This window comes from Sugiyamaella lignohabitans, chromosome B (assembly GCF_001640025.1).
Source record: "Sugiyamaella lignohabitans strain CBS 10342 chromosome B, complete sequence".
NCBI lineage: Eukaryota > Fungi > Ascomycota > Dipodascomycetes > Dipodascales > Trichomonascaceae > Sugiyamaella > Sugiyamaella lignohabitans.
Window position 1 is genome coordinate 276449 of NC_031674.1, and position 10544 is coordinate 286992.

General features: G+C 40.6%; 4 protein-coding genes and 1 non-coding gene across 5 annotated transcripts; 1 reads left to right on the forward strand and 4 right to left on the reverse strand.

Annotated features, from left to right (window-relative positions):
* Window positions 1–82: 82 nt before the first annotated feature.
* On the reverse strand, window positions 83–2887 carry AWJ20_2060 (centrin-binding protein Sfi1; the record flags this gene model as incomplete). Its single annotated transcript, XM_018878988.1, has 1 exon — window positions 83–2887. The coding sequence occupies one exon, from the start codon at window positions 2885–2887 to the stop codon at window positions 83–85; it is 2805 nt and encodes a 934-aa protein (XP_018736946.1).
* An 845-nt stretch (window positions 2888–3732) lies between these two features.
* OST1 (Ost1p) lies at window positions 3733–5139 on the forward strand (the record flags this gene model as incomplete). The annotated part of the gene is made up of 1 exon (XM_018878989.1): window positions 3733–5139. The coding sequence occupies one exon, from the start codon at window positions 3733–3735 to the stop codon at window positions 5137–5139; it is 1407 nt and encodes a 468-aa protein (XP_018736947.1).
* Window positions 5140–5409: 270 nt separating this feature from the next.
* Window positions 5410–7059, reverse strand: AWJ20_2062 (uncharacterized protein; the record flags this gene model as incomplete). Its single annotated transcript, XM_018878990.1, has 1 exon — window positions 5410–7059. The coding sequence occupies one exon, from the start codon at window positions 7057–7059 to the stop codon at window positions 5410–5412; it is 1650 nt and encodes a 549-aa protein (XP_018736948.1).
* A 1879-nt stretch (window positions 7060–8938) lies between these two features.
* On the reverse strand, window positions 8939–9036 carry AWJ20_2063 (the record flags this gene model as incomplete). Its single annotated transcript has 1 exon — window positions 8939–9036. It is a non-coding gene; the product is annotated as a tRNA-Leu (tRNA).
* Window positions 9037–9505: 469 nt separating this feature from the next.
* On the reverse strand, window positions 9506–10114 carry FRE2 (Fre2p; the record flags this gene model as incomplete). Its single annotated transcript, XM_018878991.1, has 1 exon — window positions 9506–10114. One exon carries the CDS (start codon window positions 10112–10114, stop codon window positions 9506–9508), a length of 609 nt encoding a protein of 202 aa, XP_018736949.1.
* Between the last annotated feature and the right edge of the window lie 430 nt (window positions 10115–10544).

Genomic DNA, 10544 nt, shown 5'->3' on the forward strand with positions numbered 1-10544 from the left:
ACAAAATGCTCCTTTCTTTTATCTCAAAAGCGGTGCTCTCGTACAATGTAGAGTGGTCGGTGGAGTTTATAATGTACATATATTAATTATCTGTTAAATTCATCTCAGGGTCATTAGGTTCGTTAGATTCATTAGAGTCTGATAGTTTGTTTCGTAACTTGGACGAGGACTTCATTTTCCTCCATTGCTCCACCGCCGTTAGTGGAACATTAATTCCGCTGGCCCGTGCTCTTGTTGGTGTTTCCAGTAGGCTGGTGTTAAACAGTGTAGACGGCTTTGTGATAGAAGTGAGAAAGTGTCGAGTATCAGGGCTTCCTGATGCCCCTTGTGGGATTCGCGCAATCGTATGTGGTATGTTCTGTGTTGGATTTTTGAAGCGGGCTGTTGGTGATTTGTTTTCTTCAAGTTCCGTAAAGCCTATATTTGTTTGACCAAATTGGCGCATTAATGTTTGTTCGGAATATTTAGCGTGCCATAGCTTCCAAATACGCCCAAATTTCGATCTCTGTCTTTTACTGTATATATCATCAGCTAGGCTGTAATCTCGTTTGCGTTCTGACACTTTGTAACTCCAGCCTCTGAGAACCTTTCCCAGCAATGACCATTGTTGGTTCATATCACGCAAACCTGCCATATCGTTGTCTTGCTGTATTTTCGTGTTCTTTTGCCTCCATTTCTCAATAGCTAACGATAACAGGTTAGCATTGTAGGTGTAAATAGCACGATCAAGCTCACTTTCAAAGTGGTCGATTTTGCTAGCCCATCCATGAAAAGTCGACTTTTTCACTAACAGGTCCCTTTGCGTTATCATTGACAGTGCAAGCTGTTGATCATTTACAACTTCAGCGTATCTCGATCGCCAGAATACAAAGACCACTTTTAGGCGTTGGTGATTGAACTTTCTTTTTTGTTCTCGATATGTCGCCGCCAGCCTCTTAAATTTTCGGCGGTAAGCTTCATCTCTCCACTCCAAGAGAGTACGAGTGACCACAGATCTTTCATATGTTTTGCAAGCAAGATGGTAGTTTTGGGAATATTCAAAGAGTGCTGCTAGGTACTTAGAGAAGTATTCTTTCTGCTTACGCTGTTTGTAAATACCCTGAGCATTTTGCTCATCCTGCCTATGTGATTTCAGCCTACGTTGCCAAGAAAAGAGTGCCTTAATCTGTGTTCGTGCACAATCATAACTGACTGCTTCTTTATGTAGAGCCCAGTTGTGGCGAAATGATCTGCGACTCCTAATAAACCAATGCTTGAGGACTTTCAGTTTGATGGAATTATTTCGATACCGCAGCACAAGTTCAAGTCGCTCCAATAATAGCCAGCAGTGAAACCTCTGCTTGACAATATTCACATCTATCCCTTTTATGATGAGCACCGCTCCAGCTTGTAGTCTCCATGACCGCAGAATTCTGTGACAAAGCATAAAGTCCCGAAACCGCTTGGCCTCCAATGACTGAAGAGTTCTTAAGTGCCAATTGCCAAAAACCACTGAGGCTTTAGACTGCCAGTTCTTTTCTAGAAGTGGATATGCTGCCAGAGATAGCTGTGTTCTCTTTTTCCAGACAGCAAGTACGGTACCCGCCAGGTTTTTTTTATAAACGGACGTAGCTAAAGAGTAGTCATTAGATCTGTCTGCTAATAAATTTGACCATTGTCGTATCGCTCTTTCCGCGAGCCGAGCATCAGCCTGTTCTTCAGTCTTCAGGCCAATTTGGATAAACCGAGCGGTCTTATTTTTCCAACTATTAAAACATTTGATTGCAATAGTTTCGTTAGCACGTGCTTCTGCCATTTCTTCATCAAATTTAAAAGTCCAGTCATAAAATATCCGACGTTTCAATCCAGACATATATCTCAGACTGGCTGACTTTCCAATCTGCTTGTTGTAATGGTAACTCTTCGACCATTTAGATAGAAACTTTCCCAGGATAAACATTTTAGCGATGTTTCTGTCTCCCTCAATTGAAGAAGACTTGTTATACAACTTTGCAAGAGACTTTCGCAACAAACTCTTCTCGTACCTTAGTTCAGCAGAAGATAAGCTCCATTGTTCTACCTCAAAATTATATTTCCAAACTTTGAAAGCGTCGCGCTTGAGAGTCTGTCTGTATCTAATTGCAGCTACAGTCTGCAAATTTTGGTCGTACATGGATTGTTCAACATATCTGCTATACCAAAGTCCAAGCACTCGACTCTGATAGTATAGTTGGAACTTCTTCAAACGCTGTTCTAAGTCCTGATATCTCAAACGACGAGTTACTGCCGATGAAAAATCCGTAAGAAGCTGTTCAAGTCTCTCCCTCCATGTTTCCTGAGGGTAGCTACATAGATGGACAATGACATTTAAACAGTGGTAATAACTAGGATTATTTTCTGGCGTTATTTTGTTCCTTGCAGTGAAAACTTTGTAGGTCTGGAAAAGTTCTGCAAAATCCGCCTCGTTAAGGGACGAATCTCCGTTGTCTTTTATGGGACTATTGCTTCTGTTGGAACGAATTCTTCGATCTGCCGCCTCAGTTACAAGCCGTAATAGCTGGACATCACTAGATGTAAGTTTAGTTTTTCTGATAGCATCATGAGGGATTGGTGGTGCAGGTAAAATTGGTTGGTGGTCTCTATTAGCCTGTATGGGGCTTTTCATTTGCTGCAATACGTCGCCATCATCAAAATCTTCTTCACTTTCTTGATCCTCTTCATCTCCAGCTGACGTATTCACGTTCGACAGCCTTCTAGCAGCAGCACGAAGAACAGAGTTTGAAAATGACTCCGGGTCCTCGTCGCTGGTAAGATGGCCCGGATCATAATAAGTCAATCCATCAACAGTACTTATAGCATCTTGACCAATTTCGCTACCATCGTCATTTGCACGATGACTGCTTGTCATTGGAAATAACCTTTCACCTTTCTAAACCAGGTACCTTTTCCATAAACATTTAAGCGGTTTATTTGGCAAAAGTTTAGATTAAGACTGCAGTCCTGACGCGTTATCTATTAGAATCACGACTGCATCGCGACAATCAATACACTCCACAGCCTCGCGGCATGGGGTCTGTCCCTGCATATGGCATATGCACAAGAATTCCAGCTGATACAAGTTGAAGAGTATATCACAAGAACTATAGCAGCTGTGTAAATGCTAAATGTTAGTTGTTTATCAAAATGGAATCTCCTGTATTAATTCTTCCTAGAATGCCTAAACAAACAGATTTGCTCTTTTCAAGACCAAATGATATTAACTGTCAAAAATCTAAGCACGACTTGGCAATAAAATCACGGAGATTAATAGTATGAGCAAATCAAAATAAAATATTACCGTAAGAGTTTGGAAACTTCGCCCACATTTGAATAAGGAGTCATATCTACAAGCAATTTGTTTTTTGCACATTTTTGCTAAAAGAGTTCGAACCTATCCCTCGAGGGTTAGGCTTGGACCCTGATCGCCTCAGGACCCTCAACCACTAAACCCATCTACACCTCAGCTCCATTAAGGAAATAACAAACGTGAAAGATGTAACCCCTTATTTGTGTCTTTTTTGGTGTAGACTAATAAGTGATAAATCTGTCTGATATAAGAAAACTTGTTATTTCTGCCATTGACATCCCCTTCTGACGCAGTGTGAGTTTACCCGGACGTAGCAGCCTCCTTCGAGCCGACTTACATGAACACAGAGAGAGAGGTACACGTCAACGTCACCTCCAGTCAACCGTTAAAGACCTTTAACAATTAACATGAGACTGGTCAACCTGTTACAGGTATCAGTCGCCCTGTTTTCTGTGGCTTCTGCGGAATCAATTATTCCAAAGACGTTTGAAAATGTTCAATTGACTCAGAGTATAGACCTTACTGGCTCGTATCTCAAGAGGTCGCTAGATATCACAGCTAGAAACATCGCTGATGAACCTCAGCAGGTGTACATTGTAGCAGTGGACTCAAAAGCGTTTCCAAACCTATCAATTTTGGAAGGCCAGGACAAGTCTACTGGTAGAAGTGTATTGGCCCGTAGAATTGAGGACGCACACGACGATGGTGTCGAATATTATCAACTGAGTTTGCGTGAGCCAGTACAACCAGGTGAAGAATTGAACTTGCTTGTGGCAGAAGCTTACTCCGGCTTGCTGAGCCCATTACCAGAAGTCGGCGGTCAAGATGATGAACAGTATTTGGTTTACTCTGGATCGAAGTATGCATTATCTCCATACGACACTCTTGTTAGTTCGTTGAAAATTAAGATCTATGGCACTTATGCCGAAGAATTAACAATCGGTGATGACGAGCCTGAACAAGCAACTGTCGAAGGTTCTGGACATATTCTTTCTTTTGGTGAATATAAGGAATTAGCACCGCTTTCTAGCAAACCATTCAAATTAAGATACAGTAATCCCCGTCCACTCGTTAGAGCTGACAAGCTTGAGAGAGACATCTGGGTTTCACACTGGGGTGCCTCGGTATCAATTGAGGAGACCTACTGGCTAACTAATATTGGTACTCGTCTTAAAGACTCATTTTCAAGACTCGACTACAATAAGGGTCAGTCTCAATACAACCTTAATGTAGCCTCCATTCGTCAGCTCAGATTTCCCTTGGGTCCCAATGCTCGCGATGCTTATTACACTGATCTCGTAGGCAATGTTTCTACCAGTCACTTTAGATCCAATGGTCAAGAATCTATTCTTGAAATTGCTCCTAGATACCCAGTTTTCGGTGGTTGGCACTATAACTTCACAGTTGGCTGGTCCCATGACCTGAGTGACTTTGTAAAGGATGTTGGCAATGAAAATTATCTGTTGAAGATTCCTATCATCCAAGGACCACAAGATATATCCTACGGTGAGGTCGATGTTCGTGTTATCCTTCCGGAAGGTGCCTCTGATATTCAGGTTGTTTCCCTTTTTGGAGCCAGCACTGACATTTCAAACACATACAGTTTCTTAGACACAAAAGGCAGACCCACTGTCGAGTTCAAGTACAATAATTTGATTGATGGTCATCGTTCTGGTGAATTCTTTGTGCAGTATACATATACTACGGGGGATTCGCTCAGAAAACCATTAGCCATTGCGCTTACTTTTGCCAGCTTTTTTACATTATTCCTTGTCTTTGACAAGATTGATGTTTCAATTTTTAGAAAAAAATAAATATTCCTCTGCACGTTTTATAATTAGAACAGTACATTCTGTGGGCCCTCAACCCCAAACGTTGCTGGAATCAAGCTTCGGTCTGTCCTAGCTTTAAAGCCTTCTAATTGATCCTGTCTTTCAGAAGATTGCTGAATCCTCTAGGGAAACGACTCAAGTGAAGCGAGAGGAACAGCAGAATTCTGGGGCGGAGCACCCACCGTGCCCACCCCCGTGGACTTGTTTAAACTTCATCAACATTATACATTAAATTTTTAAGCTAGTGATCAATCAAAGATCTTTCCAGGCAATCTTTTCCACGCACTCGAACTTACGCTTACTATCTCTGATAATTCCAATAAATTTGAGCTCAGCAATTCCCTGCAAAAACCATGCCAGCGACTTTCGGTCCCATTCGTCGTCAGCTAAATTATCTGGCCGGTGAATCAACCCCTTGAAAACCGAATAATAGTCGAAAATATTAATAAACACGCTCGACTCTCTATAAAGCTGATAGAGTACAGAAATATGAGGAGCCTGTGCCGTGGACTCAGTAACATCTCCCCAGTAATGCTTAGGGTTTGAAAGTCCCAGTTCTAGTGCCCCTCTATAGGTGGGCAGGAAAACATTTTCCTGGAGAGTAAATAAATCAGAAAGTAAAACTTCATATAGAAACATTTCTTTGTATGAAACAAGAGCAAATTTAAAGTGGGTCTCAAGAGTATCAGCAAAAATATTTGCCATATTCAATGGCTGAGAGGCATCAAGTGCTGAGTGACACTTTTCTTGGAACCGTGAATAAATATCCCAGGCTACGCCAGACTTATCATCATGGCATATAGTCTCCAGTTGATCCACGATGAATGGCATTTCACTCTCATCATCCAGTTTACGGACCTTAGAGATAAGAGAGTCTATGAACGTAGTCCCCCTACGCCCCTTCGGTAGGTTTATAAGCTCCCCAGATAATGCTGCAGGGTATAGATCCATAGTGTTTCTGAACTCACAACTTTCTTCGTAACCAAGTGACTGTTCCAGCTGTATAATTATTTCAATAGAAGATAGCACATTCCGTGCATACTCTCTGAATTCCTCTATACTGATTGATATCAACGATTTTAAGTAGTCATCGTCCTCGAGTAACTTGGCAGCTTCGCTGTAGCTACCTTGCTCTAACTTCCGCTCAACAAACGTTTTAAAAGAAGGTAACATCCTTAATGCCCTTAGATGCTGGGAAGTTATGAACCCGTTGACATGCTCATTGCCTGTAGTCAGCACTGAAAACGGATTTGAATAGTAATGAGCCATAAAAATATATTTTAGTGATGAAATGAAGGTATCAACACTTTCCAAACTCTGCTTCTGTCTGTGAACAAGAGAATTAAAGAGATCTGGGCTCAATAGAAGAGTTGACTCGTCGTATTTGAAAAGCGTTTCGCGAAGAATTTTCATAATACCTTCTGCCATCTGTGCCTGAAATGCCTTGCCTCGGAGTAATCTTATACACTTTCGAGGAAGTTTTTCCTGGAACACTTCTAATGATGTCGCAACATTTAGCATTAATTTGAGGGGGATTGTTGTGATATAGGATTGCATCATTTCGATTAGGCCCGTCAGAATCGACACCTGGAATGAGTCCGCATCCTGTATTGATATGACGATTCTTAGCTGGTCTAAAGAAGTTACAGCTTCGCTGCGAACTTGCTTATTGCACCATTGAGCAAGAATGTCTAAATCGTAGCGTAGTCTTCTGTCGTATCGAATATCATTGGCTCCCATTGGTACATCTTCTCCCTCTAAATCTTCATCCTTTTCTTCGTCTGCCACGTTATCTTCTGCCGCACTACCACCCTGTGCTGATTGAGATTCAGTCAATCTAGCCACGATGAGTTTTAGAGCTGTTTTTAAATTTGGGCACTCTTTCGACGATATAGAGACCATATATGTGCGATTCTGATATCGATGCAAGCGTAGGCGAATTTGTGTGAATAGACGCAAGTGGTTTGCGATGTTGGAGCCTGGTAAAACAATAGCAGTTGAAACTCTCGAATTCTCATCGTTGTCCCAACTCTCAAGAATAAATTTTTGAATAGCGTCGAGAACTTCAGTGTTGGATGTCTCCAAAAGTTGATCGATCTTCCTTTGCTGGGAACTCCAGCATTTATTAAATAATCCCCATCGAGCATCTACGGCTTCAATTGGCTCCTCACCACCAAATAGCCTTACAAACGGATTCCTGGGATTGTTCGTTGGCTTCGACTCTGCTGATATATGGTGGTCAAAGTTATACTTGGACGGTTTGGCATGATACTGCGATCTATCCAGTAAGTATGTTGTCTTGAGTGTTAGCGAAAATTCAATTGAATTGACAATGACTGTGACCCATTATTAGGACCGATACTCACCCGCTGGTTGTCTCTGTCTTCGCTATTAAATAATTTATCAGGCATCTTGTGATGTTTGATATCAGACTAAGTTAACTATTAAGAACTATCCACACTCTTGAGCTGCATCGATACTGCACCCTAACCTTGATTTATATGATAGAGATTCTTATTCTAAAACACAATTAAAATTTAATTCATTCTAGTAACTCCGACTATTATATATAACATTTGCTAGTCATTGCTGATTGATGACTTGCGTCGGGCTCTCAGTTGTCGAACATATGTGACTTTATTGGCATCTTGTAGCCTAATTGACCATCATTTTGTTGATCTAACAGATGCCCCTGTTCTAACCTCTTATTTTGGCAACTTTGCTCAGGGGAGGTCAAAGAGTCTCTGAAATCAATGCACTTTCTAGTGAATCTTTTTCTCGTGTCTTCGTGTTTTGTGTACAGATATTAATTCCTGAGTGACATCTTCAGTACGCGAAATATTGTCCATTCTTGGGGTCTTGCTCTTTTTCTGCCCAGTTTTAAAAGCCATACGATACAGTTCATGACATTCCCCTCCTTAGTCAACGTTGTGTTCCCTTTTCATGTCTTCCAGCTTGATCTTCCTTTCTTCGATCTCTGCTGCTGAAGCCTTGAGCATTTTAGGGATGGAGTGGAACAAAACAACAAGATAGCGATTCTGGAAATTATATCCTGATAGTTTGTCGACGGCTACTTTGGCATCCCTGGACTCTTCGTATACAACGAATGCTGTACCTTTTGTGCTTTGATCGTTGCCCAGTCTTATTTGTCTTTGAATTTGTTAGTTACCAATTGATGTAGTTTATGAGTTTCCAACTTACCTTATAGCCCCAAATCGCCCAAAGAGCTCGTACAATTCTTCAGAGGTAACTGTATACGAGAGATTCTTCACAAACAAGATGTGATTTTCTGGATTGAACTTTTGCATCCTACTTGGTTAATAAATAATATAATAACTCAGCAAGATCAAATTGATGTTCCTGTTGCTTGGAGCTATAATTCCAAGTTAACCCTTGCCCGTCTTGTATGCAAACCCGAGTTTCACGAGTTTGACGTTTATCAAAAAATATTCTATTTTTGTTCATGGACTTGTGGGTTCGTTTCTTTTTTTTATCTTTGTTTTGACTTGGCTAAATCATACGGTTATATATTTTTTCTCATTCTCCCGGGTTTCGATCATGAATATTCAGGTTCATGTACTGATTGTATAGACTTCATATGAAAAGTAGATCATTACAGGTCACGTTTTTCAGTCATTTATTCTACAATTAGAGAACAACTAGAGAATAGAATTGATAACATACGATACAAGATAAAGTACATACTGGGATATCGAACAGTATGGAAAAAAGCAATATCAAGGTAGGTTTGACTTGGGCAAAAAAATAAAAAAGAAAATATTGACAAGTACGAGGTTCGAACTCGCGAGGACTCACGTCCAGCAGATAACTTCAGATATTATCTTAAGTCTGCCGCCTTAACCACTCGGCCAACTTGTCTTATCCATACAAGAACCGATAGCCACTTTGCACAAGAGACAAGACTAAAGAATTTAGGACGACCCAGTGGCAATGGCTGAGTAGCGTAATTCTCACTTGTTCTCTTCTTAAACTGAATATATCCAGCCCCACACAACATGAGAACTGAAGCCTGTCATTAATTTTGCACAGGAAGCATAGAAGTAGCTATGGTCATAAGCGGCGCCAATTATGCTGGAGTTTTCTCAGACTTTGACCTCCTGGTGATATAATCCCCCCTAATCCCCCCTCCCCCCTGGTGATATACAAATGATGCTATTTAAAATTTCTCTGAATGGTATTACTATATACATAGAGTGCCAAAAACGTGACTTACCTATTGGTTGAGTCCTCTCGGCCATTAGGAATTTGAAATCGTACCATACTCGCTGTTATAGCATATGACTTGAACATAATTGTTTTATTATTATTATCATCATAAAGAAATATATTAACATGAATATGGTTCCTCGAAATAATCTATATGGTAGTCGCTCTTATACATATTGTGTACAAAGGTATATCGTGCTCTGTCGATAAAAGTAGGTGGACCACAGGAACATATCGCAATTGAACCTGAAGCATGTTTTATAAAGTTGGCAATTTCCTTTTGGAGTTCTGGACGTCCACCTGTAATAAAAGCCAACTGATAGTTTGAACCACAGCCATAGTCCAACGCTTGCGACCCCACAACTCCTTGAACCCCCGCTTCAATGTCTAGCGGAGAGCATGGCTTTGCTCCACAATCATTCTCAAATAATGCTTGTGAGATGTAGATTTGTAGTTCTATACTTTTTGGCCATGAACGCAAGTACAGTATTTCCTTCGAAAACCAGTTCAACGGAGCAGGACTACGAACAGCCCAGATTAATTTTATAGTACGAGAGCGATCTTGAAAGAGTAAACTTGTAACTTGAGAAAAAGCTGTGGTTATACCAGTACCACCTGCAACCAACATAACATTATCATAGTTGCTAAACTGACGAAAGCTTTTGTAGAATCCTTCCACCATCACTGGCATTGTTTTGGTCCTATTTTCTTGCTCGGAAAGAATACTCATAATTTTGTTTGTTGAACCAGCTCTTTTTTTAATAATCGTATGTAGCTTTGTAGGGACAAGTGGATCTTGATAGACGGTAAATGGATGCGACTGCCAGAACAGATTTTTATGAAACACTCGGAGATACATATAAGATCCAGGTGCTAGCTTTTGTTTTAGGAAAGGGTTGTCAATGGTGACTCTATAAGTCTCATGATCGCAGTACTGAAACTCAGCTAAATTGTAAAAACCACATAGATAGATCCGGACAAGTCTTAGTGATATGTCACTAAAATATATTCCAATGGTGAGATATACCCAAATCATCCAACCAAAATCTAGGCAGTGGTAGCAGAGGCTAATCAGAAATGCTACAAAAAGTAGCTTATGAAAGACAGAAAAAAATTCGTAAAACTTGCTTCGAACTATGCTAGAAGAAACAAGGAGAATC